The sequence below is a fragment of the Vigna angularis genome, chromosome 3 (assembly GCF_016808095.1).
Source record: "Vigna angularis cultivar LongXiaoDou No.4 chromosome 3, ASM1680809v1, whole genome shotgun sequence".
NCBI lineage: Eukaryota > Viridiplantae > Streptophyta > Magnoliopsida > Fabales > Fabaceae > Vigna > Vigna angularis.
In genome coordinates this window covers 19,510,020-19,534,465 of record NC_068972.1, presented here as the reverse complement: position 1 = coordinate 19,534,465, position 24,446 = coordinate 19,510,020, and the positions used below count along the sequence as shown (strand labels likewise).

The 24,446-nt window shown below is 40.0% G+C and overlaps 2 protein-coding genes and 1 pseudogene across 2 annotated transcripts; 1 reads left to right on the top strand and 2 right to left on the bottom strand.

Annotated features, from left to right (window-relative positions):
* Positions 1–451: 451 nt before the first annotated feature.
* Positions 452–3,157, bottom strand: LOC128195816 (probable F-box protein At3g61730). The gene is made up of 6 exons (XM_052874500.1): positions 3,001–3,157; positions 1,740–1,904; positions 1,572–1,619; positions 1,210–1,380; positions 811–918; positions 452–635 (listed from the first exon to the last, which is right to left on the bottom strand). The coding sequence occupies exons 1-6, from the start codon at positions 3,155–3,157 to the stop codon at positions 553–555; spliced, it is 732 nt and encodes a 243-aa protein (XP_052730460.1). The 3' UTR covers positions 452–552.
* Positions 3,158–7,237: 4,080 nt separating this feature from the next.
* Positions 7,238–13,834, bottom strand: LOC108324641 (protein argonaute 4-like; annotated as a pseudogene).
* Positions 13,835–18,980: 5,146 nt separating this feature from the next.
* On the top strand, positions 18,981–23,558 carry LOC108336847 (uncharacterized). Its single transcript, XM_052874499.1, has 3 exons — positions 18,981–21,637; positions 21,959–22,035; positions 22,855–23,558. The coding sequence occupies exons 1-3, from the start codon at positions 18,981–18,983 to the stop codon at positions 23,556–23,558; spliced, it is 3,438 nt and encodes a 1,145-aa protein (XP_052730459.1).
* The last annotated feature ends 888 nt before the right edge of the window (positions 23,559–24,446 follow it).

Genomic DNA, 24,446 nt, shown 5'->3' with positions numbered 1-24,446 from the left:
GGTTATAAGAAGAAGAAACCGTATTTTAATAGTCTATACAAATTTAAAAGCAACATTTGAAAATCATTTTACATTATATATTGATATAGTGTAATAAATTAACAGATATAAAGAAGGTATGACTCGAGAACATTATAATATAATTCCTGTACTTGTCACATTAGCCATTGTGGGGGAGGATATTTAAAATCCTCAGTTCCTCACCAATGATCATTAAGTTATTCGAATTTCGTTAGTTTGTTTCCAGTGTACACTGCACAAATCATTCTATTTCATGGAAGCAGATGGATGAAGATCTAGAGAATACTTTCTATACTTCCATACAAAATAATGTTTGGTCATCACTAATTTGCAACTTTCCATTCGGAAATATTATTTGTCATTATCTTTCAATGCTTAAACCAGAGCTACATGTGGAAAATTAATGGATTATAGAATAATTGTTTTCGGGTCCTTGAGTGTAGACTTGTATAATAATGCCTAGAAGACATTTTAAAAGCTAGAAAATAACTACCCAATCCCTGCCCCTCTCAAAGACAGGTTGGAGATGAATCACAGGAGCTGTTGAGAGATTCTAATAGAAACAACTTCTCCGTCCGTCCCTTCCCTCATAGCATGGTATTTCACATGAAGACCTGCGTGTATCGAAAAAAAACAAGAGAAGACTGTAAGCAAAGCAAAGACGTGAAAATGAGTTACTAGACCGGTGAAATTAGCAAGGAAATTCTTGAAAGGAAATATGGGATTTAATTTTGCCCATATTTTTCAGGTAATTGATGCACAAAGCTGTCAAGAAAAAGCTTTTTTTACCTTCATTTTCTTGTAAATTAGTATTCACAGCTACGGCATGAAAAGCGATCATGGCCTTGGGTTGCCAGTCATTTGCTCTTCCAATCCAAGACTTGTAATCAAACACCGCTGCCATTTAATGAGGAAATAAAAACAGATTGTTTAATGTGTTAGTGTGACATAATTTACAGAAACGCTCATAACCTAAACCCCGAATCATTCTGAGGCATGATGATATTATTATTGAAGTTCGTTTGTGGATTATCTGTAACTAAAACTACTCAACAAAATTTTAAATGTTTCTGGATCTATTGTGACAAACAGAAGGTGATCTCTTTTTACACTGACAATAGACCAAGGTTTATTGTCAAGAAAATTGACAGGGTTACTGAGTAAGCCGACCGAAGTATCAAGATTTACCCGACGTTGATGAATCCCCCAGGTGTTTGATGTCAAAAATGGAGCCAGCAGCCCCATCTGCTCGTTTTTTTATATCATGAGATCCTACAAGCTGGTAATCCCAGCTCCCACTTCGGTAGCCTTCACAGAGGAATAGTTCTATGTGCCTTGCATCTAGCGTCTGCATTGTTCCTATATAAGTGGGAGAAAGTTATCAATTTAAGTTTAATCTAGCTTCTCTTAATGGCAAATCCTTGCTGTACAACACAGTGATCAGTGATGTAAATTCACGAGAGCATTATTTGTCTTGTCCAAATTAGAAGGCAATGGCAGTACAAAGGGATTAGGGATATGCAGGGCTCTTCGGATTGTATTCAAATTACCGTCGCACGTATTGAGGTCACAAACCGGGCATCTTACTAGCTGTAGGTCTGAAAATTTAACCACAATAAACAAATGAAATTAATTAAATACAACTGAGATAATATGTTCACATATTCATTTCAAGTATAATCTCACAATCCAAGTGTAAAAGTTAACTTGGAAGTTACCAGCTATCCAGACGCCTGATTTAACATTGTCTAGCACGCAACAACCTTGAGACCGCAACAACTTTTCAATGCTTTCTCCTTTCCGTATCTTTCCCGGAAGACTCAGTCTCTCTGCCAGGACGGCTACAGAAGAATCAAAAGAAAAGGCACCGATACGCATCCAATCTGATGGTACATGATGATATGAATAATAAGTTACAACATTGATAATTTTCTAAATCTAAGACAATGCTGCACATATTGCGCCTGTAACACATCTTCTGTTAACTGGACTACGCTTTAGTCCTAAAACATGTGCACTCTAAGAAAGACTCAGTCAGGGATTGGGTAAATTCTAGAAAGGTATACAATGCACTAAGAAATGGCATTATAGCATAACAATCAGAAACACGGAGGACGAAGAGTGTGTGCCAGAAGTCGTTAATGGTCTCGGGTCAGTTCAAGAAACTGCATTCACAGATTTTTCTGCTTTGTTGATATTAATTGATTCACTAAAAGAAATTCAAGAACCGTTTAAAAGAAATAGAATATCATGAGATAGAGAAACCAATGGTCAACTTAGTCTTGTGAAAACCGGCGAATAATCAAATGGTTGGTCATTGACTCTATCTATTATAATAAAAATAGTATATATATAATATAATTTTACAGATTAATCATAAATTTCAAATTATTACTACTAACACATACGAATATATAAAATAACAGTTAATGAAATTTTACAATTAAAATTTCAAAAGTATTATTATAAATAAAATAAGTGATATAAATGCTTAATAACAATACAAATTCATAAAAAATTTAAATAATATAATTTTGTAAATAAATTTAATATATAAGGATAGAGATAGATAGAAATTAGAATAGATAATTTGGATTGGTTTAGATATGCTTCCAAGTGGAATATCAACTTTGCCTTATTTACCCACAGGAAAATGATACTCGAACAACCAAATTTGACAACATTTGGACACACCACACGTGTCAGCATTTGAGCGGCCCACATTTTGGTTGGAAAAGCTGCTGCAATCTGAGAATTTCTGATGAAACCTGCTTCAACGCTGACGTGGCGAGGACGGGCACGGGCAGATTGGGGTGTGCGTTTCAAAAATTAAAATGACGTGGCAATGACAGAATTGGGGGCAGATTCAAATTTTAGGGTTGTTTCGAAAATTTGAGATTCAAATATTTTGAGAGAGAGAGAAAACGGAGAACATTTGATGGAGCACCTTCTTTCCTTCTTTCCTTCTTTCCTTCGAACCAGCCACCACAGCTCTCGCCGGATACGCGCCGCCCGTAGACGTTGCCGTTTTCGCTCCATCCAGTGCCGCCGGTGTCCGTCGTCTTCCACCCAGCCACGCAGTTCCGTTTGCGGGTCGCCGCAGCGCCAGTGTTGGCAGACGAACCGAAGACGGCATCGTCTTCCCTCCGGCCCAGCCAACCAAGTTTGCGTTTTGAGTATCGATTCCTCCCACCCGCTTCCTTCCCTGTGCCGGACCCTTGCGGTAGCCGCCGGACTGCCGTCGGAGTGTCGCCGGACCAAAAATAGTCCCACTTGGTCCCTTCCCTTCCCTTGATGATATTTTATGGACTTGCAAATCTCTTTTGCCAGTAAACCAACTTCCTTAGATTCTACTAATTCATTGGATGGTAGAAATACATAAATTTGTTGCAATATATGCTGTCTTTTTGGACGAATTTCTCATAAACTATGCTTAGAATATATGTTCATTAGATTTGATAGAGTATTGAAATCAAGTTCTTTAATTGCTTGAATAGACCCAAAACTATTTTTGTCGTTCTTGGATTTATTTTGTTAATTTGAGTTGACAAATCATGATACAATGATAATTTTGTTTCGGTTCTTACATGTTTTAATCACATCTATTGGTTTGAAATTCCACAGGAGACTATTGGATGACTGTTGATAATGGAATCATTAGGTAGGCAGACATAATTGGAGGGTTGGTGGAGTGGGAAACATTAGTGGAAGTTTGTTAAGTGGGAATCATTAGTGAAGATCGTGGGAATCATTAGTGAAGATCGTGGGAATCATTACTGGGGCCCTAAACGAGGGGAGCGATCAAGACGAGAGAGGGAGTGATCAGGACGAGCGGTAGATGAGGGGAAGGGATTAGGACGAGCGGTAGATGAGGGAAAGTGATTAGGACGAGTGGTAGACGAGGGGAAGTGATTAGGACGAGCGGTAGATGAGGGACAGTGACTAGGACGAGCGATAGATGATGGGAAGTGATTAGGACGAGCAGTAGACGAGGGGAAGTGATTAGGACGAGCGGTAGATGAGGGGAAGTGATTAGGACGAGCGGTAGATGAGGGGAAGTGATTAGGACGAGCGGTAGAGGAAGAGAAATGATTAGGACGAGCGGTAGATGAGGGGAAGTGATTAGGACGAGCGGTAGAGGAAGAGAAATGATTAGGACTATTTTAAAACAGCAAACCGTTTTAAAACCTATTATATACTGTTATGACGAACGCCTTGTAAAGACCGAACGTTCAACTGAGAATAAGATCGTAGACACCGAACGTTCACTAACACATAAAATGATCGTAGCCCAGCGAGTGGACGCCCGTCGCCCAGCGAGCGGACGCTCGTTGACCAGAGAACGAACGCCCATCGAACAGCAAGCCAGGACGCTCGTCCAGCGCGCAGCGCAGAGGACGCTTGGCCAGCGCTAAGGGAAGGCTCGTCCAGCGCGCAGAGGACGCTCGTCCAGCAAGTGGACGCTCGTCCAGAGAGCAGAGATCGCTCGCCCAGCTAGCGGAGAACGCTCGCCCAGCTCGCAGAGGACGCTCGTCCAGAAGCTTGTCGCCCAGAGGGGACGCTCGTCCAGCGCGCAGAGGACGCTCGTCCTATCAACCATTTACAGCAGATATGTGGTGTGCTACGACTGTCTCATTTTTTTGTGATTGGAATTGTTATATGGATTCTTGAACACCGAGTCAATAGTGACTTTCGTGGTCCTCCTAAGAAGCAAATTGTAATTATGTTAATGTACGCCTTTGTAGAGTCATATGATAACCTTTTACGGCCAGTTTATTGAATTTGGTGCAGCAATAGGTGCCCCAATGTTCATCTTTTGTTTAAGATTCTAAATCCATTTAACGAGTTATTGATGATTTGAATTAATGCAGTATAGACTAGGAAGTATTGCGGTTCAGTCATAGATGACACACGAAAAAAAGGGGGGGTTTTTTTTGGATTGTTTTGCAAGGAAAATTAAATTAATTAAAAGTTGAAAGTTAAAAACAATTGACAAAATTATGAAAATTAAAAGCTGAAAGCAGAAAACCGAACGGTTCTAACCAATGTTAAAACCGAACGGTGATATAAAAGACCGAACGGTCCAAAGCACAGAACGAAAGGTTGAAGTATAAATTGCACAGAAGTAAAAACCGAGCTGTAATAACATTGAGACCGAGCGGTCTCCGAAAATGCATTTGAGCGAACGCTAAATACCGAGCGTCCTAACTGCACGGTTCTTATAACAAGGCCGATCGGTTAAGGCAGTAAATCAGAAATGAGCACAATAAAGCCGAACGGTAAAAGCAGCTTAAACAGTTAATGAAAAGGACGAACGGTATTAGGTGACCGAACGGTATGAAGATAAGAGGCAATGGAAAATGATATTGAAAACTAAACCAAACACAACACGCAATTGCAGGAACAGTAAACTCGCACAATAAAGCTATCAGTACAAACGAACGTAAAAATTAAATTGCAAACAATCAACAACAGTATAAATTAAATGGCAGACACACAACAACACAGATCAGATTTCAGCAGAAATTTAATCGCATGAGTAGAATAAAATTGACAATTCAGTAACAGGAAATTAAATGACATTGTTCATTCAAATTAAAATTCATTACAATACAGAAAATTAAATTCGAACCGTACACCTCAAAATGGTAAACAGCTCCTACTGCCGTGACTTCTCCTCGGCTGGAACTCCCTATGCACCTCACAGCACCTCACGGCACCTCTACTCTCATACAACAATCTCACTACATTACATTATCTAGAGTTCAAAACTAATCTACTGAACTTGGAGGAGAAGAACCGAGAGCCTCCTCCCAAGCGTAACCCTCTCACTCACGGCCTCTCACTCTTTTAAAGCCAAATTCTCAAGTCTCGTTCTGGTGCTGCCTCGTGCGTTTCCAGCCAGGTTGCCATGCTGTTGTCTCCCATTAGCAACCTTTAATGAATTTCTTCCATCACTCTTTTGCTTCTCTGTCAGATAAAGCCATGTGGGGCCCTCCATTTTGTTTACACTTCTGCATGTTCTGCACACCATCGCTGCCCATGTTGGAATAAACAAGGTCTGTGTCAGCTTTCCACTTCTCTCCCATCTCAACATGTGCATCTAATTCGGCTGGACTTGAAGACGGTGTGTGTTGTCGTTGCTGCTGTTTGATGCAACTGGACGTGAATGCTTCCAACGTTGCAGCTCCCAAGCTTCTCATGGGCGTGCTACTGGAACTGCTAGACGGATGGGGTGTGAATGAACAGAAAACGGAAACTTAATACATAGTATTCATATTCAAGCACAATGAATTTAATTTAAACTCTCTTTAAGAAATGCCAGATATTTAAACTAGACAGGAGGTGACCAACATGACAGTAATCCCCAAATCAAAATAACACAGAATTCAATGTATAATAACACTACACCAACACAAAAACTGAAATTACATTACACCAACACAATCAACTAAAACAACAAATTGGAAATCATAACAAACATTGTCAGCATTTGTTAAACCACGACAAAAAAAAGAACAAAAAAATAATAGTCATTTACTAATTCATATAATTCGTGCCACATAAAACAACATTTTCTAACACTAATGGCACAGGAACAGAACTAGTACCTTAGGCAAAATAAGTGGGTACCTGGGTGCCAGTTTTTGCACACCAAGGCCAACTACATCCATCACTCTCATTTTGGGGTGTCTTCTTTGTTTTCCCTCATTTTATCTACTTCTAAGTAATCTGGGAACACTCATGTTAACATTATTTCATATAATTTGTGCCACATAAAACAACATTTTCAAACACTCATGCTACAGCAAGAGAACTGGTACCTTAGGCAAAATAAGTGGGTACCTGGGTGACAGTTTTTGCTCACCACGGCCAACTACGTCCACCACTCTGATTTTGGGGTGGCTTGTTTGTTTTCCCTCATTTTATCTACTTCTAAGTAATCTGAGAACACTCATGTTAACATTATTTCATATAATTCGTGCCACATAAAACAACATTTTCAAACACTCAAGCTACAGGAACAGAATTGGTACGTTAGGCAATATAAGTGGGTACCTGGGTTCCAGTTTTTGCACACCAAGACCACCTACGTCCATCACTCTCATTTTAGGGTGGCTTGTTTGTTTTGCCTCATTTCAGCTACTTCTAAGTAATCTGGGAACAATTTCTTAACATTTTATTAACAAAATCGTCTCCCATAAAAATACATTCTCTAGGACCCTTGCTTCACCAACATTACTGCTACCAAACCCGAATGAAGTGGGTCATTGGGTTCAAGTTTTTTGACAGCAAGGCCAACTAGGACCATGACTACGAATCCAACAGAATTACAGCAACAGTGTAAGATTAAGCAGACAACTTGTATAAAAATTAGTAACAGAACAACATCCACTTGGGAGACGTTTCCTACATAACCAAATCCAATCCAAAAACAACATCATCCATGTATTCAACATTCATTCCACTGAAAAATGAAAAAATAGACCAACCTTCAGTGAACACGACGCGTGGCGGTTGGAACAGAGACGATTGCCTAAGGTGTCGGTGGAACTCACAGTGCGGAAAACCCCTCTTTTTGGTCCACCTCACAGCCCACACTCCGGCGAGACTCCGACGAACGTCCGGCGGCACTCCGGGACAGGGACGGCACCACCTGGGACGAAGCGATACCTTCAACGCCTCCCTTGGTCGCAGGGCCGGAACGGACGACACAGGCTGCCGTGTTCGCGTCGACCGCTCCACGTCGGAGCTGGAGGCGTTCGATCTCTCCGACACGGCCTTCAACAGTGGACGGCGGCACTCCGGCGCGGACTCGGTCTCTCTCTCTGTCGCTCGTGATCCCTCCTTTCTCCAACTCTCTCTGTCTAGGTCACACAAGTCGTTTTGGTTGTTCGCGCCGCTTCTCTGTCTACGAAGTGAGAAAATAAAATTCAAATTTGAAACGCACACCCCAATCTGCCCGTGCCCGTCCTCGCCACGTCAGCGTTGAAGCAGGTTTCATCAGAAATTCTCAGATTGCAGCAGCTTTTTCCAACCAAAACGTGGGCCGCTCAAACGCTGACACGTGTGTTGTGTCCAAATGTTGTCAAATTTGGTTGTTCGAGTATCATTTTCCTAAAAATTATCATGCAAACATCAAAAGTGGTATTATCTAATATCTAGATGCATAAAACAAGAAAAATACACATTTCAAGGTACTAGCATAATTATAAAACCATTAAAAATATTTACCCTTGGAGCTTGTAAAACACGACCTTCAATCTAATAGAAATACCACAATTACGAAGCATAGGTTAATAACCATAATTGCTTCGACTCAAAGCCTGAAATAATAGAAATAACATCACCTTCATCGATAAATGTTTGCATCATAGCAATTGGTCAAAATAAATTATAAAGAGACTAACATCTGTCAGCACTCTCATCCTCTCTGGAGGCTTCAGCGTAGACTTCTCCACCAATTTGGATCTTTGGAGTGTGGTCAGAGGTTTAGTATAACATTGAAGGGATACCAAAGAGCAAAGTTAAGTAAAAAAATCTTAATCAGTGATCTTTGGAGTGTGGTCAGAGGTTTTCAATTTCATATTGTCTACTAAAGAAAAAAAAATCAACACATTATACCTCAAGGGGAATATATGTTGGCCGCTTCGGCTTTCCAACATTAATACATGGAAGATCACCTGAGTAGAAGAGATCTATCTTCCGACGATTAACAAAATAATCATACACGGTCACCTCCTCCGTGTCATCACCATCCACTCCACCCTTTCTCTTTAATGTAAACCTAAAATGTCCACACCACTAAAATCCTAACTTGCGGGATACAATATAACTCTACCCATAGCAATAACAGAAATGTAGAAAATTAATGAACAATGACAAAAAAGGATAATAAAATACAGTTGGTCTTTGCACGGGAGGTCACTAAGCCTAGTAATTTTATACTCTTGATTGGATGGACTTGCTTTAATCCTCAAATTTTTCAGTGTTCTCTTGGCCTGTCCAAAATAATTAAATAAAAATGGTATTGTTGAAAATAAAAACCAATGAAACAACACAGTGTAGATTTGTCAGAGAATTTGCATACCTTTACCCAGTCCAGAGAAAACGAATCTTTTACATTCTGATTGGAAATGAGGAAGTCCACCACAGGCCCAGGGGTAACTATCATTGTGGTTGAGACATCTGGAATTTGTTTTGAATAAGTTAAACCCAATTATAAAGAATGAATTCCCTACAAAAGAAATCACCACAAGGAAGCAAGTACAACCAACAGATGTGTTAGTATTTTAAGGTTGTGAAAGGAGTAGTTGATGGGATAGAGAAAATGTAGAGATAGTTGAATGTAGAACTAGTAGTTGGAAGAAGTGTTGTAGTTGTCTTTAGTTGTAGTAGATGTTGGTTCATACAAGTGGTAGATGTTGGCTTCCTCTTGCAAATGGTAGAGTTCATGGGTATTTATAGACCCATAGATTATTCTAGAACATACTAGCCACAACTTATGTGGAATGTTCTAGATTTTTACCTATGTAGAATATTCTTGATTTTTCTTCCTATCTTAGGTTTTTCTAGAATATTCTATAACTTGTATTACATTTCAATTCTTCTATCTAAGGAGCTTCTACATTCTTCTAGAATTTGCATTACACTTTAATACTCCTCCTTAATGCAAATTCGGTAACTCCAAACATTGTGCATAGTAGTTCAAATCTTTGTCTTGGTAACATATCTTCAATTTGATCTTCTTCCTCCATTTCCTTGACCATAGTTCATGCTTTGATGCTTCTTCATAACAGTTAGGTTCAATCGTGGCCATATTGCAGGTTTCATACATGTCTACCAAAGATCTTACTCTTCTTGGACTAGATTCAGGTGAAGAATCTTGTTGTGCAGGTGGAGAAAGCATACCTGAATTTTCTACCTCTTCTTGAGTTTCTTCTTGAGATTGTTGCACTGGAAGTAAAATGTTGCTTTTAACAACTTTTTCTTCTTCCCAATTCCAAGAAGCATTTTCATCAACTTCAACATCTCGACTGATGATGAGCTTTTTCGTTTGTAGGTTGTAGACTCGATAGCCTTTTGATTGTGTGCTATATCCCAAGAATATTCCTCGTATAGTTTTGTCTTCAAGCTTGTGCCTCCTTTAATCAGGAACATGTATGTAGCAAATAGACCCAAATACTCGTAGGTGTTTAGCTGATGGCTTTCTCCCACTCCAAGCTTCAATAGGAGTCTTGTCTTGGACTGCTTTAGTTGGACATCTGTTTAGAATATAAACTGCAGTGTAGACTGCTTCAGCCCAAAAAGTGTTAGGCATACTTTTCTCTTTCAGCATTGATCTTGCCATCTCCATAACTGTGCGATTCTTTCTCTCTGACACGCCATTTTGTTGTGGAGTATATGCGACTGTAAGTTGTCGCTCTATGCCTTCATCTTCACAGAATTTGTCAAACTCGTGAGATGTGTACTCCTTGCCACGATCACTTCTAAGTATTTTTAGCTGTTTTCCACTTTGCTTCTCAACAAGGGCCTTGAATTTCTTGAATACTCCAAAAACTTCTGACTTTGCCTTTAAGAAATAGACCCATGTCATTCTAGAGAAGTCATCAATGAAGAGGATGAAATACCTGTTGTTATGATGTGAAGGTGTTCTCATCGGTCCGCAAACATCGGTATGAATCAACTCCAATAAGTCTTTTGCTCTCCATGCTTTGTCTGTCGAGAATGGTAATCGATGTTGTTTTCCAAGGAGACATCCTTCACATGATTCATTATTCTCCTTCAAGTATGGAAGATCTCTCATCATGTTTTTCGTATATAGAAGCTTTAAGGCATGTGTGTTGAAGTGGCCAAATCTCCTATGCCAAAGCCATGAGTCATCAACTTCTACTTTCATGGCAATATTAGTTCCAGGTTTGAAGCTTATAGGAAAGCTTCTATTTCTCTTCTCCATTTTTACTTGGCCAATTTCTATCATTTTATTGTCATAAATTTTGCATGTATCTTTCTCAAAATGAAGAGAATATCCATTCTCCATCATTTGGCCAATACTTAAAAGATTTTCTTTAAGATTTGGAACTAGTAAAACGTCTTTGATGAATTTAGTACCTTTCTTTGTCTCCACCATGACAGTTCCTTTGCCTCGAGACTCCACTGTGGTGCCATTTCCTAGCCGAACTTTGACATTGACAGATTTATCAATGTCTTTGAAGATACTTTGATCTTTTGCCATGTGATTACTGCATCCACTATCCAAGTACCAACTTCCTTCTCTACCAGAAGATTCTTGATTGGCGTAGAATAAGAGTTTCTCTTGATTATCTTCTTCAGCAAAGTTTGCTTGATGTCTATTTTTACTACGACAATACTTCTCTATGTGACCAAACTTCTTGCAATACTTGCATTGAGGTTTTCCATGATGCCAACAATCTTTTTCCAAGTGACTTGTCTTTTTACATATGCCACATGGAGGATATTTTTCTTGACGAGTCATAGAGAAGCTTCTAGGATTTTCTTTATTTCTAGAAATTTCTTCTCTACTTTTATCTCCTTCATATTCTTTATTCTGAGACCGTAATTTTAGTTTTGATTGAAAGGCATTTTCAACCGAGTCTTCTTCATGCCTTTTCAATCTTTGTTCATAAGCTTCAAGAGAGCCCATTAGTTGTGTGATTGACAATGTAGCCAAATCTTTTGTTTGTTCAATCGCGGTTGCGATTGCATCATACTTTTGGGGAATAGAAATTAAAATTTTCTCAACGATCTTTTTGTCAAGAATATTTTCCCCATAGGCTCTCATCTGACTAACTATTTCTTTTATTCTAGAATAGTAGTCTTTAATGGTCTCAGATTCTTTCATTCTTAATAATTCAAACTCTCGTCTTAGAGAATGAAGTTTAATATTGCGTACCTCGTCACTTCCTTGAAACTCCTCTTGTATTGTGTTCCAAGCTTGTTTTGCACTTGTGGCACCAATTATCCTTGGAAAAATTGTGTCATCAACTGCTTGTTGAAGAACAAATAAAGCCCTTGAATCCTTCTGCTTGTTTTCTTTCAACTCCTTCTTTTGAGCTGTAGTAAGAGTAGAAGTGTCTTCTGGAATAGTGAATCCCTCTTCTATGATATCCCATAAATCTTGAGAGCGGAAGAATGTCTTCATTTTGACACTCCAAAAATCATAACTTTCTCCTTTGAAAATAGGTACTGGAATTGATGATGTTTGATTAGTAGTAGCCATTGTTGAGAATATATTTGGGAGTAGTAGAATGAGTTATAGTTTTGTTTGAGGTAGTTGAAAATTTTATCTACACCCAGTAGATGACCGAACGTAGCTCTGGTACCACTGTTAGTATTTTAAGGTTGTGAAAGGAGTAGTTGATGGGATAGAGAAAATGTAGAGATAGTTGAATGTAGAACTAGTAGTTGGAAGAAGTGTTGTAGTTGTCTTTAGTTGTAGTAGATGTTGGTTCATACAAGTGGTAGATGTTGGCTTCCTCTTGCAAATGGTAGAGTTCATGGGTATTTATAGACCCATAGATTATTCTAGAACATACTAGCCACAACTTATGTGGAATGTTCTAGATTTTTACCTATGTAGAATATTCTTGATTTTTCTTCCTATCTTAGGTTTTTCTAGAATATTCTATAACTTGTATTACATTTCAATTCTTCTATCTAAGGAGCTTCTACATTCTTCTAGAATTTGCATTACACTTTAATAAGATGATACCTATGTTAAGTGACAAGCCACTCTGGGTGATTCTAAAACTAGAATGAAATCCCCGAAGGCCAAGAACACCTTCTCCTAAATCAGCAAAATTCGTCGGATCATTATGGAAGAATGACTGGCGCACGAGCAAACCGCCTCTGCAGATAAAAATTATTGTTAATAAATAATAATAGACACACAATAAGAGATGACCAAAACTATTATCAAAATTCAATAATGATCTTTATTTATGGAATAATAAGAATTTAGTATAAATCACACACTGTTTAGCAGCATGCTGTCTCATAATGATATCAAGAACTCTTATTGCTTCCTGATAATTATCAGAATCCTGTCCACGGAGAGCATTGACAATGGCTTGCAGTGGAATCTTTGAAGCAAACTTGATCTCAACGTTGTAACATTTTGCTTTATTTGGGCGTCTCATTCTCTTATCATTTTCACTCAATTTTCCATGTCCATCGGGGCTGGCATTTCCATTATTTCTTCACAGAATTTTACAGAAAAAGTTAGACAGAAAAAAACATTCGTATGAAAGCCAGTATTCAAAATAAAAAGGCACAACATGTGAACCTGCAAGTAGAGACAACATCCTCGAGAAGAACAGTGAACTCAAAACGATCACGGGCGAGAGAACCAAGGGTATAAACTGTTTTCTTGCCATCGTATGCAAAGTACTTATTGTTGTTTAGTAGTTGAGAAAAATATAACTCCTGAACCCTGTCAAGGACCTTTCTCCCCACACCCTTACCCTCTACAGGGCGTCCATCTTCATACGAAAGGGATACCTGCTCAAACATAGACATGAATACACCATCCAAATAGACAGAAAATTAATAATACAAAAGAAACAAAAGGACATACACTATACTGAAAAAAGTGACCGTCAGTGTTTCCAACATTCACTTTGAAGTGATTAGTGAGAAGTCGGAATTTCCTCCCTTTAGAGCCAAGGCCACGCCTGGCTATTGGAAGCCCCAAGACCTTCTTTTTCTCCGGCTCCAGCACTACATCTGATGGGATAGCAGGAGGTGGCGGAGGCAGGGAATCCTCAGTTCCATTTGTCGCAAATGAAGACATCTACTGCACAAACATTATACGGCATTATATGGTCAGATAACATAGAATAATGTCTATATTTTCAGACTTTACTCAGAAAACTAATTAAATTTTCATTGGCAACATGTAGCAATAATAGCTTGCAAAATCATATAGTGTAAACACAATGGCAGGGAGGGAGAGAGGGAGAGAGAATTGTAAACACCAGTTGATCTCCAGAACTTCAAAAGGAAACGAAAGAGCTGACTCCTCCTCTCACACGTTGATGTGGAAGGCTTGACTTTTGATGAGCTATACACGAAAGAAATCTAATAAATAAAATAAGGAGGAAAACCATAATCATAGACCGTTTATAGACTCTCTTCTGTTAGCATCTTCCTGTTTTCGGAAAAGATCATAATCATAGATAATAACATAACATAAATGGTGCCATAAGACGTGTAGCAAAACATTTTCAAATGTCATAGCCGTGGGAAATCTACTGCACAACCACAGCTAGCTTATAAGAAGAGGAGAATAATAAAAGGTTTAAAGAATAATTCTGATATATTATTTCAAAGAGTAGAGTACCATATATATATATATATATTTAAGGATTCTATAATCCTTCATCTATTAAAGGAATGACAGGTGCATAAATCTGCACAAATTATAATAATATCTAAATTATAACTAACACAATATTTGATTATCTAATATCCTTTAATAAAATATTTGGCATATCTTAACACCCCCACTCAAGTTGGTGCATGGATATCACACATTCCCAACTTGAATAGAGACTCATTAAACAATCTTCTTGATACTCCTTTGGTGAGAACATAAGCCAACTGCAATTCTGATCTTACAAAAGGAAATGAAATTATTCCAGCTTCAAGCTTCTTTTTGATGAAATGTCTATCAATCTCCACATGCTTTGTTCTATCATGTTGCACAGGATTATGAGCAATTGCTATAGCCGAAGTATTGTCACAGTACAAACTCATAGCTTCATTTTGTGTAAAGCCCAAATCTGATAGCACATTTTTAATCCACAAAAGTTCACATACACCTAGTGCCATGCCTCTGAATTCTGCTTCAGCACTAGATCTTGCTACTACAGGTTGTTTTTTACTCCTCCAAGTTACAAGATTCCCTCATACAAAAGTAAAGTATCCAGAGGTAGATCTTCTATCATCTTTTGATCCTGCCCAATCTGCATCAGTGTACCCTTCTACCTTTATGTTTTCATGATTTAAGAACAAAATTCCTTTTCCAGGAGCGGACTTCAAATATCTCAAAATCCTTTCAACAGCATCCATATGAACCTTCCGTGGGTCATGCATAAATTGACTAACAACATTCACTGCATAGGTAATATCTGGACGTGTATGGCACAAATAAATTAATTTTCCTACCAGCCTTTGGTATCTTCCTCTGTTTATGCTTGCTGAATTTGAGCATTGAAAGAGCTTATGATTTTGTTCAATTGGTGTATCAGCTGGTTTACTCCCAAGCAGCCCAGTTTCCAATAATAAATCAATAGTATATTTTCTTTGGCATAAAAAAATACCATGTTTTGATCTAGCTACTTCAATACCTAAAAAATATTTAAGATTTCCAAGTTGTTTCATCTCAAATTCAGATGTAAGGTATCGTTGTAAACGTAGCCAAAAGCCTTCATAGACTTGGTAAACCTTCCAAACCATGCTCTTGGAGATTGTTTTAATCCATATAGAGCGTTCTTTAATTTGTAAACCTTCATTCCAATTGAGGCCTAAAAGAAGGGTCCATATACCATGTTAGAAGTGGACTTGAGGCCTAACTCATCCCCACAAAACCGGCTTGTAAGGTGAGGTCTGCACCCACTTATATACTTTAATTTGGCCTTATCTCTAGTCGATGTGGGACTTCCAACACACCCCCCTCACGCCGAGGTATATACATCTTGAGCGTGAGATTAGACATTAATGGGTGGTCCAATAGCGGCCCGATAATGGGTGGAACAATATGCCCAACAAACAACCAATAATGTTAGGATAGGCTCTAACCATAACTCTGATACCATGTTAAAAGGTTTAAAGAATAATTCTGATATATTATTTCAAAGAGTAGAGTACCATATATATACATTTAAGGATTCTATAATCCTTCATCTATTAAAGGAATGACAGGTGCACAAATCTGCACAAATTATAATAATATCTAAATTATAACTAACACAATATTTGATTATCTAATATCCTTTAATAGAATATTTGGTATATCTTAACAGAGAAATGACATTTTGTTTGTGTCTGAAGTAAGATTAATCTCCATTTGCATGGCTTCTCAATGTGAGAGTGTTGCTACTTTACTCATTTCATTCTTTAAAGTTATTCTTAAAACCAATCTTGAAAGCATTGTAAGTATTCTTATGGCTTATATCTGTTTATTTTCTTTTCCTCTAAATACATTTTATGAAGTTTATCCAATCTGTCCACTAGTCAATGTCAAAAGCAATATTTGACTAATAAGCATGCACTAATTGATATGCTCTGCATAGAGTGTACTGGGGCATTGGATAATAATTAAGAAACCCATTCAATGTGTGAAACCCTAAATATTTAACACACTAAATCCCACACTCTGATCACCATTTATTACACCTTGCCACGTCAAAACCCACTCACTTCCACTCTGCATGCGCCTGCCATGTGTCACTGAGGGAACGTTCCAAAAACGTTAGTGGAAAACAGGTGGCAGTACGTGAATGCATGGCCGTTTGACGTGGGAGAGAAATGATTTCTCTGAAAAACACTTTCCATCAATTCTGCATTCACCTTCTTCCTCACGAAACCCTTGCTCTTCTTTTCTCCAACTTCTCTCTAAAACCTTTCATCTTCTCTCTAAGATAACTCACCATCAAAATCTCTGCTTCCATTTCAGAAACCGTAGGATCGTTCACGGTGTCGTGAGCTTTCATTTGAACCAAACAGAACTGAAATCTGAACTGGTAAGTTCTCAAACCCTAAAACGCTCCGTTCTGAGTTACATGCAGACGCTGGTACTGCTGCATGTTAGAATATAAGCTGAGTTCTTCTACATTTCTTGTGGTTAGATTGAGTGAAACACTTGAGAAGCACGTTGAGGGTAGAAAAACCATAGTTGGGCGAGTCAAAAATCCCTTGTATTTGGAAGTTCACTGCTAGACCAGGTAAGGGAAGCTTTAGTAATTTAATTTAATACTTGTTTGATGTGTATGAAAGCAATGAAGTGTACTGGATGTCTGAAATGCATGAAATATTTGATGTTTAGTTATACATGAACGAGCATGGTTGCACTGGATGTATGTGATGAATATTGTTTGAACTGTATGCTGAGAATGAAATGTATGAATTGGAATATGATTAAGTTTCTGTATGGTTTGGGATGATAATATGAATTTTGTAATGTATGAGATTTATGGTGGAGAGAAATTATAAGTTATGAATCGTATGAAAACTGTAAAGTTATTGTAAAATGAAAAATCTGGAAAATATCATATTCTTTGCTTGATAAAATACGCTCGTCCTTGTACGGTCATATACCGTTCGGTTTCTCTAAAATTGATTTAGAGTGAAATTCTTTCATTTGGAAAGGATTCTGTCTTAGAACGAGCGTCCCCATTTGAAATGCTAATTGAGCGTTCGTCTTAAGTAGCGCTCGGTATTACACTGAGCGTTCGTCCCAATAACGATCGATTTTATTAAACGTTCGTCTTAAGTAGCGCTCGGTCTTATATCGAGCGTTCGTCTTAATAGTGTTCAGTCATCAATTGAGCGTTCGTCCAAATGGACTCTCGGTCTTGTATCGAGCGTTCGTCCTAAGTGGCGCTCGGTCTTAGACCGAACGCTCGTCCAAAAGGTGTAAATGATAAGTAGCGCTCGGTCCTATACCGAACGCTCGTTCTTTCCGTACATTTTAACGAGCGAGAAATAGCGTTCGTCCTGATCTTAAATAGCGTTCGTCCTGATCTTAAATAGCGTTCGTCCTGATCTTAAATAGCGTTCGTCCTGATCTTAAATAGCGTTCGTCCTGATCTTAAATAGCGTTCGTCCTGGATTCAAATAGCGTTCGTCCATACAGTTAATTAACGTTCGTCTTTTTAGGGAAGTGTAACCTAGAATGAAAATGTGATGATGAGGGAATTATAAAATGTGCGAACCTTATATGAGATGAAATTATGATTTTTGAATTTGAACGAGCGTTCCAAGGAGGAATGTCTCTCTGATTTGATTGTGATGAGTTGTATAGTATGACCATGGTAAAATTACTGATGGCTGTTCATCCTGATATTCCGTGAGTACTCGTCCTCACTTAGAGGGGAGTAGGTCATGTGTGGGAATGGCAGGAGGCCCTAGCCCTATTGAGTACTTTGAGGCTGATAGGGTTAACCTCGGTTGGCAGCTGATGAGTGTTCCAGTTACTACACCACCCGAGTGAACGAACGCCTGTAGTTACATGGATTCATACAGTCCGGACGGTCGATTTTATGAGAGTTTGGATGAATTATATTATGCTTGATGTATTGTTGTATGTCTCGTATGTTAATTGCTTATGTTAAATTGTTATATGAGTCGTATGAATTAAACTACCTAAGCTTACCCTTGCAATTCCTTGTGTTGTCTACTGGTTATGTACGTCCGTCTTGTCAATGCAATGATCATCCGTTGTGGATGTGAGCAGATGGAGAGGCACCACTTGAAGATATGCTGGAAGAAAAAAAATTTGGAGGACGCCAATCTGGTGGAAGTGGAGGTTAAAGCCGAGCCTTAGTGCGCTCGTTAAGTTTTAGTCTTTGGTTTATCTGTATAGTTTTTTTTGTGGGGACGTTCGGTTATTTATTTTGTAAAACCGTTCGTCCTGAATCTTGTATATTTTGGAAAATTTTACTGAACCTGGTATCCATTAGCGTTCGGCTTTTAATAGCTGTTTTTAGTCAAGACTGCACTGTTTAACTCTGTAAATGTGATTAGTTCTAATTAATGGTAATTACTATTTATTTGGGATGTTACATTTATTGGTATCAGAGCAGTTTTGTTCTTTTAAGGACGTGTAGGTTATGAGTGCACCATGTTTTGTTGTGTGCTTAATATGTGTTTGAATGAGTTCTTTCTCAACTCTTTGAACATTTCTAACGTTCGTTTTCTCTGTGTTCAGAGAATACATGGCACCTAGACTTCCCCCGCCACCTCAACCCAACGAACCGGATACGTCCAACAGCGCTCGGTTGTTGGAGACGGTGATCGACAAACTTCAGCAGCAGAATACCACCCTTATGGAACAGAATGCTACACTGATGCAGCAAAATCAGGTAGCTATGCAGAGTCTGGAAGCTTCTCGATCCAACTCTGAGGCGACGCAGCGGCAGTTAATGGAGATATTGGCTGCAACTAGGGGCTCGGCTGGAGCGTCCTCTTCTAACGCTGCTCCGCCTACTGCTGAGTGGAGTTTAGAAAGTTTTCTCCAACACCGTCCTGCCAAGTTTAATGGGAAGGGCCTTCCGGACGAAGCGGATCAATGGCTAAGAGACATGGAAAGGATTTATGATGCCAAAAGGTGCCCGGACGATAACCGTTTGGCATTTACAGAATATTTGTTAACGGGAGAAGCTAGCCATTGGTGGTCGAGTATGAAGATGTTATTGACCGAAGCCCAAAGTCCAATTTCCTGGGAGGTTTTTCGGGCTAAATTCTATGAAGAGTATTTTCCGGATAGTGTGCGTTTTGCTAAAGAAGTGGAATTCCTTCAATTGGTACAAGGTGGTATGTCCGTCTCGGAATACACCAACAAATTCAAGCACCTGGTCCGTTTTAACACCATGACTACAAGCGGAGAATGGCAGTGCAGGAAGTTTGAAAACGGGTTGAGAAGTGACTTGAAGGTATTAATATCCAGTCTGTGTATTAGATCCTTCCCAACCATGGTTGAGAGAGCAAAGGTACTGGAGAAGAACGTTGCTGAGGCCGAGCAACAGAAGAAACAGCAAGTGAGTAGGGGGCCGGTCTTATCCAGAGGTGCAACGAACGTGAGAAGGTCCCCGTACGTTCGTCCAGCTCAATCTCCTAGCGGATCACAAGCCTTGGTCACTGTCGGCCAATCTGGACAGCCAAGGAGCTTGACTTGTTATCAGTGTGGAGGACCGCACTATCGGTGGGCTTGTCCACAATTATCAGGAGGAAAATATTGTACTCGTTGCAGGCAAAATGGACACTTGGAGAACGAGTGCAATATGGGAGGACGTGCGGCAATGAGGCCGCCGAACGCTGGAAGAGCCCAACAAGGAAGAGGTGGACGTGCGCAAGCTACAGGAAGAGTTTATGCAATCACGGGTGCTGAAGCTGCTCGTTCAGGTACACTCATCACCAGCACTTGCGTGTTATATGGAAAGCCTTGTTGTGTATTGTATGACTCGGGGGCAACTCATTCCTTCATCTCGAAGGCGTGCGTTGAGAAACTGGGAATAGTGGAGAGTGAATTACAGTTCGACTTGGTGGTGTCAACCCCAGCGACTGGTGGGATCAAGACGTCTACAGTTTGTGTAAGATGTCCGATAGAAGTTGAGGGGCGTAGATTTAAGGTTAATCTCATTTGTTTACCCCTTCAAGACTTAGAAGTAATTTTGGGGATGGACTGGTTAGCTTCCAATAGAATTCTCATTGATTGTGGAAAGAAGGAGTTGGTCTTCCCAGGTGAAGAAGAGGAGGAGTTATCTGTTGATCGCGGTCAGTTGAAGGAGGACATTATGGAAGGAGCGAGCTGTTTTCTGATAATGACGTATGAAGACAGCAAAGTGAAGAACGCTAGAGTGGAGTGTTCGTCCAATATTGTTAGCAGTGGAGGACGAACGGTAGTGGATGAATTCCCGGATGTCTTTCCGGATGAAGTCCCTGGTCTACCTCCCATTCGTGAGGTCGAATTCACGATCGACCTGGTGACAACTGCTGCACCCATCTCGGTTCAACCTTATAGAATGGCACCAGCCGAGTTGGTCGAGCTTAAGAAGCAAATTGAGGAGTTGATGGATAAGAGGTTCATCAGGCCGAGTGCTTCACCATGGGGAGCACCTGTGTTGTTGGTCAAGAAGAAGGATGGCAGCTCTCGGCTCTGCATTGATTATAGGCAACTTAATAAGCTGACCATCAAGAACAAATATCCACTGCCAAGGATAGACGACCTACTGGATCAGTTGCAAGGTGCGTGCGTATTTTCAAAGATAGATTTACGTTCGGGCTATCACCAAATTAGAGTGAAGGAGGGAGATATTCAAAAGACTGCTTTTCGGTCTCGTTATGGTCATTATGAGTACGTAGTGATGCCCTTTGGAGTAACGAACGCACCTGCAATCTTCATGGATTACATGAACAGAATTTTTAGACCGTACCTGGATAAGTTTGTTGTAGTATTTATTGACGATATCCTCGTTTATTCCAAGAGCTTTGACGAGCATGAAGACCATTTGAGGATCGTGTTAAGCGTGTTGAGGGAAAAAGAATTGTATGCCAAGCGTTCGAAATGTGAATTCTGGATGAAGGAAATCCAATTTTTGGGGCACGTTGTTTCTGCTGGTGGCATTTCAGTGGATCCAGCCAAGGTGAAAGCAGTGCTGGATTGGGAGAGTCCATGTTCGGTCACTGAGGTTAGAAGCTTCGTGGGGCTCGCGGGTTACTATAGGCGGTTCATTGAGGGATTCTCTAAGATAGTAGCCCCTCTGACTTATCTCACCCGGAAAGATCAGCCGTTCGCATGGACCGATCGTTGTGAGGAGAGCTTCCAGGAATTGAAGAAGAAATTAACGAGCGCCTCAATGTTGGTTATTCCAAACACGACCAAACCTTTTGAAGTGTATTGTGATGCGTCGTATCAAGGTTTGGGCTGCGTATTGATGCAGGAGAGGAAGGTAGTGGCTTACGCTTCTAGGCAGTTGAAGATCCATGAGAAGAATTACCCCACCCACGACTTAGAGTTGGCAGCAGTCGTGTTTGCACTAAAGATTTGGAGGCATCATCTGTATGGAGCAACGTTTCAAGTCTTTAGTGATCACAAAAGTCTTAAGTATCTCTTTGATCAAAAGGAATTGAATATGAGGCAAAGGAGGTGGCTCGAATTTTTGAAAGATTATGAGTTTGAGCTGTTGTATCACCCGGGAAAGGCTAATGTAGTAGCAGACGCTTTGAGTAGGAAGGCTGTGAGAGTCTCGGCTATGATGGTGAAGGAGCTGAGTTTGGTGGAAAGCTTTAGAGATCTAAGACTACAGTTTGACTTAGGAACGAACGTTATTAGATGCTGTAACCTTAGACTCTCCAGTGTTGTGTTTGACCGGATCAGAGTGAAGCAGCGTGAGGATGAAGAATTAGCAAAGATATTGAGGACGCTCGGCACAGACCAGGCTAAGGAGTTTAGTACTGGGACGGACGGTCTACTGCGTTATATGGGTAGAACGTGCGTTCCCAACGATGGTGAGCTGAAGAGGATTATAATGGAGGAGGGACATCACAACCGTCTTAGCATGCATCCGGGCATGACTAAGATGTATCAGGACCTCCGTTTATCATTCTGGTGGCCTGGAATGAAGAGTGACATTGCACGTTTTGTAGCGTCTTGTTTAACTTGTCAACGTGCAAAGGCCGAACACCAAAGACCAGGTGGATTGCTGCAGCCATTGGAGATTCCAGAATGGAAGTGGGATAGCATTTCCATGGATTTCGTGACCCATCTGCCACGCATTGTCAGAAACCATGATTCAGTTTGGGTGATTGTGGATAGATTAACTAAAAGCGCCCACTTCCTAGCAGTCAACTTGAAGATGTCAATGACAAACTTGGCCAAATTGTACGTAAAAGAGATCGTTCGCTTGCATGGAGTTCCTTCAAGCATCATTTCAGACCGAGACACGAGATTCACATCTCGTTTTTGGCAATCGTTGCAAGGAGAATTGGGAAGCAAGTTGCAAATGAGTTCTGCCTATCACCCTCAGACGGACGGCCAATCTGAGCGAACCATCCAGACGCTCGAGGACTTATTGAGGACGTGCGTCCTAGATCATATGGGAGTATGGGATGAAGTTCTGCCGCTCGTTGAATTCACTTATAATAACAGTTTTCAAGCAAGCATAGGAATGGCGCCGTTTGAAGCTCTTTATGGAAGGAAGTGTCGAACACCATTGTGTTGGTTCCAAGAAGGCGAGAACGTATTAACTGGACCTGAATTGATCCAGCAAACAACTGAGAAGGTGAAGATGATCCAAGAACGGTTGAAGACGTCTCAAAGCAGGCAGAAATCTTATGCTGATAAGAGAAGAAGACCATTAGAGTTCGCTGCTGGAGATCACGTGTTTCTCAGGTTGAATCCAATCACTGGAGTGGGAAGAGTCCTTCGTCCAAAGAAGCTTTCACCCAAGTTCGTAGGGCCTTATCAAATTCTGAAGAAGATTGGATCAGTTGCGTATGAGCTAGCTTTACCACCTCAACTATCCAACCTACATCCAGTCTTTCACGTTTCTCAACTCCGGAAGTATATAGCTGATCCATCACACGTACTGGAGTTGGAAGATGTCCAGCTTCGCCCAGACCGAACGCTGGAGATGCAACCCGTCCGAGTTGAAGAGAGCCGTACCAAACTCTACAAGGGAAAAGAAGTTAGTCTGGTAAAGGTGGTATGGGATGCAAGGACTGACGACTCAACATGGGAGGTTGAAGAGGCCATGAAGGAGCTATACCCTCAATTGTTCACTGGTAAGTCTTAGAATTTTCGAGGACGAAAATTTTTGTAGTTAGGGGGATTGTGAAACCCTAAATATTTAACACACTAAATCCCACACTCTGATCACCATTTATTACACCTTGCCACGTCAAAACCCACTCACTTCCACTCTGCATGCGCCTGCCATGTGTCACTGAGGGAACGTTCCAAAAACGTTAGTGGAAAACAAGTGGCAGTATGTGAATGCATGGCCGTTTGACGTGGGAGAGAAATGATTTCTCTGAAAAACACTTTCCATCAATTCTGCATTTACCTTCTTCCTCACGAAACCCTTGCTCTTCTTTTCTCCAACTTCTCTCTAAAACCTTTCATCTTCTCTCTAAGATAACTCACCATCAAAATCTCTGCTTCCATTTCAGAAACCGTAGGATCGTTCACGGTGTCGTGAGCTTTCATTTGAACCAAACAGAACTGAAATCTGAACTGGTAAGTTCTCAAACCCTAAAACGCTCCGTTCTGAGTTACATGCAGACGCTGGTACTGCTGCATGTTAGAATATAAGTTGAGTTCTTCTACATTTCTTGTGGTTAGATTGAGTGAAACACTTGAGAAGCACGTTGAGGGTAGAAAAACCATAGTTGGGCGAGTAAAAATCCCTTGTATTTGGAAGTTCACTGCTAGACCAGGTAAGGGAAGCTTTAGTAATTTAATTTAATACTTGTTTGATGTGTATGAAAGCAATGAAGTGTACTGGATGTCTGAAATGCATGAAATATTTGATGTTTAGTTATACATGAACGAGCATGGTTGCACTGGATGTATGTGATGAATATTGTTTGAACTGTATGCTGAGAATGAAATGTATGAATTGGAATATGATTAAGTTTCTGTATGGTTTGGGATGATAATATGAATTTTGTAATGTATGAGA

Coding starts and splice junctions, on each gene's coding strand:
- LOC128195816 (XM_052874500.1), bottom strand. CDS start 3,157: ATGCCGTCTTCGGTTCGTCTGCCAACACTGGCGCTGCGGCGACCCGCA. Junction 1,620..1,739: donor ATCAGGCGTCTGGATAGCTG/GTAACTTCCAAG, acceptor TTAAATTTTCAG/ACCTACAGCTAGTAAGATGC. Junction 636..810: donor TAATTTACAAGAAAATGAAG/GTAAAAAAAGCT, acceptor CGATACACGCAG/GTCTTCATGTGAAATACCAT.
- LOC108336847 (XM_052874499.1), top strand. CDS start 18,981: ATGGCACCTAGACTTCCCCCGCCACCTCAACCCAACGAACCGGATACG. Junction 21,638..21,958: donor TCAATGTTGGTTATTCCAAA/CACGACCAAACC, acceptor GTTGTATCACCC/GGGAAAGGCTAATGTAGTAG. Junction 22,036..22,854: donor TATGATGGTGAAGGAGCTGA/GTTTGGTGGAAA, acceptor CGTGCGTCCTAG/ATCATATGGGAGTATGGGAT.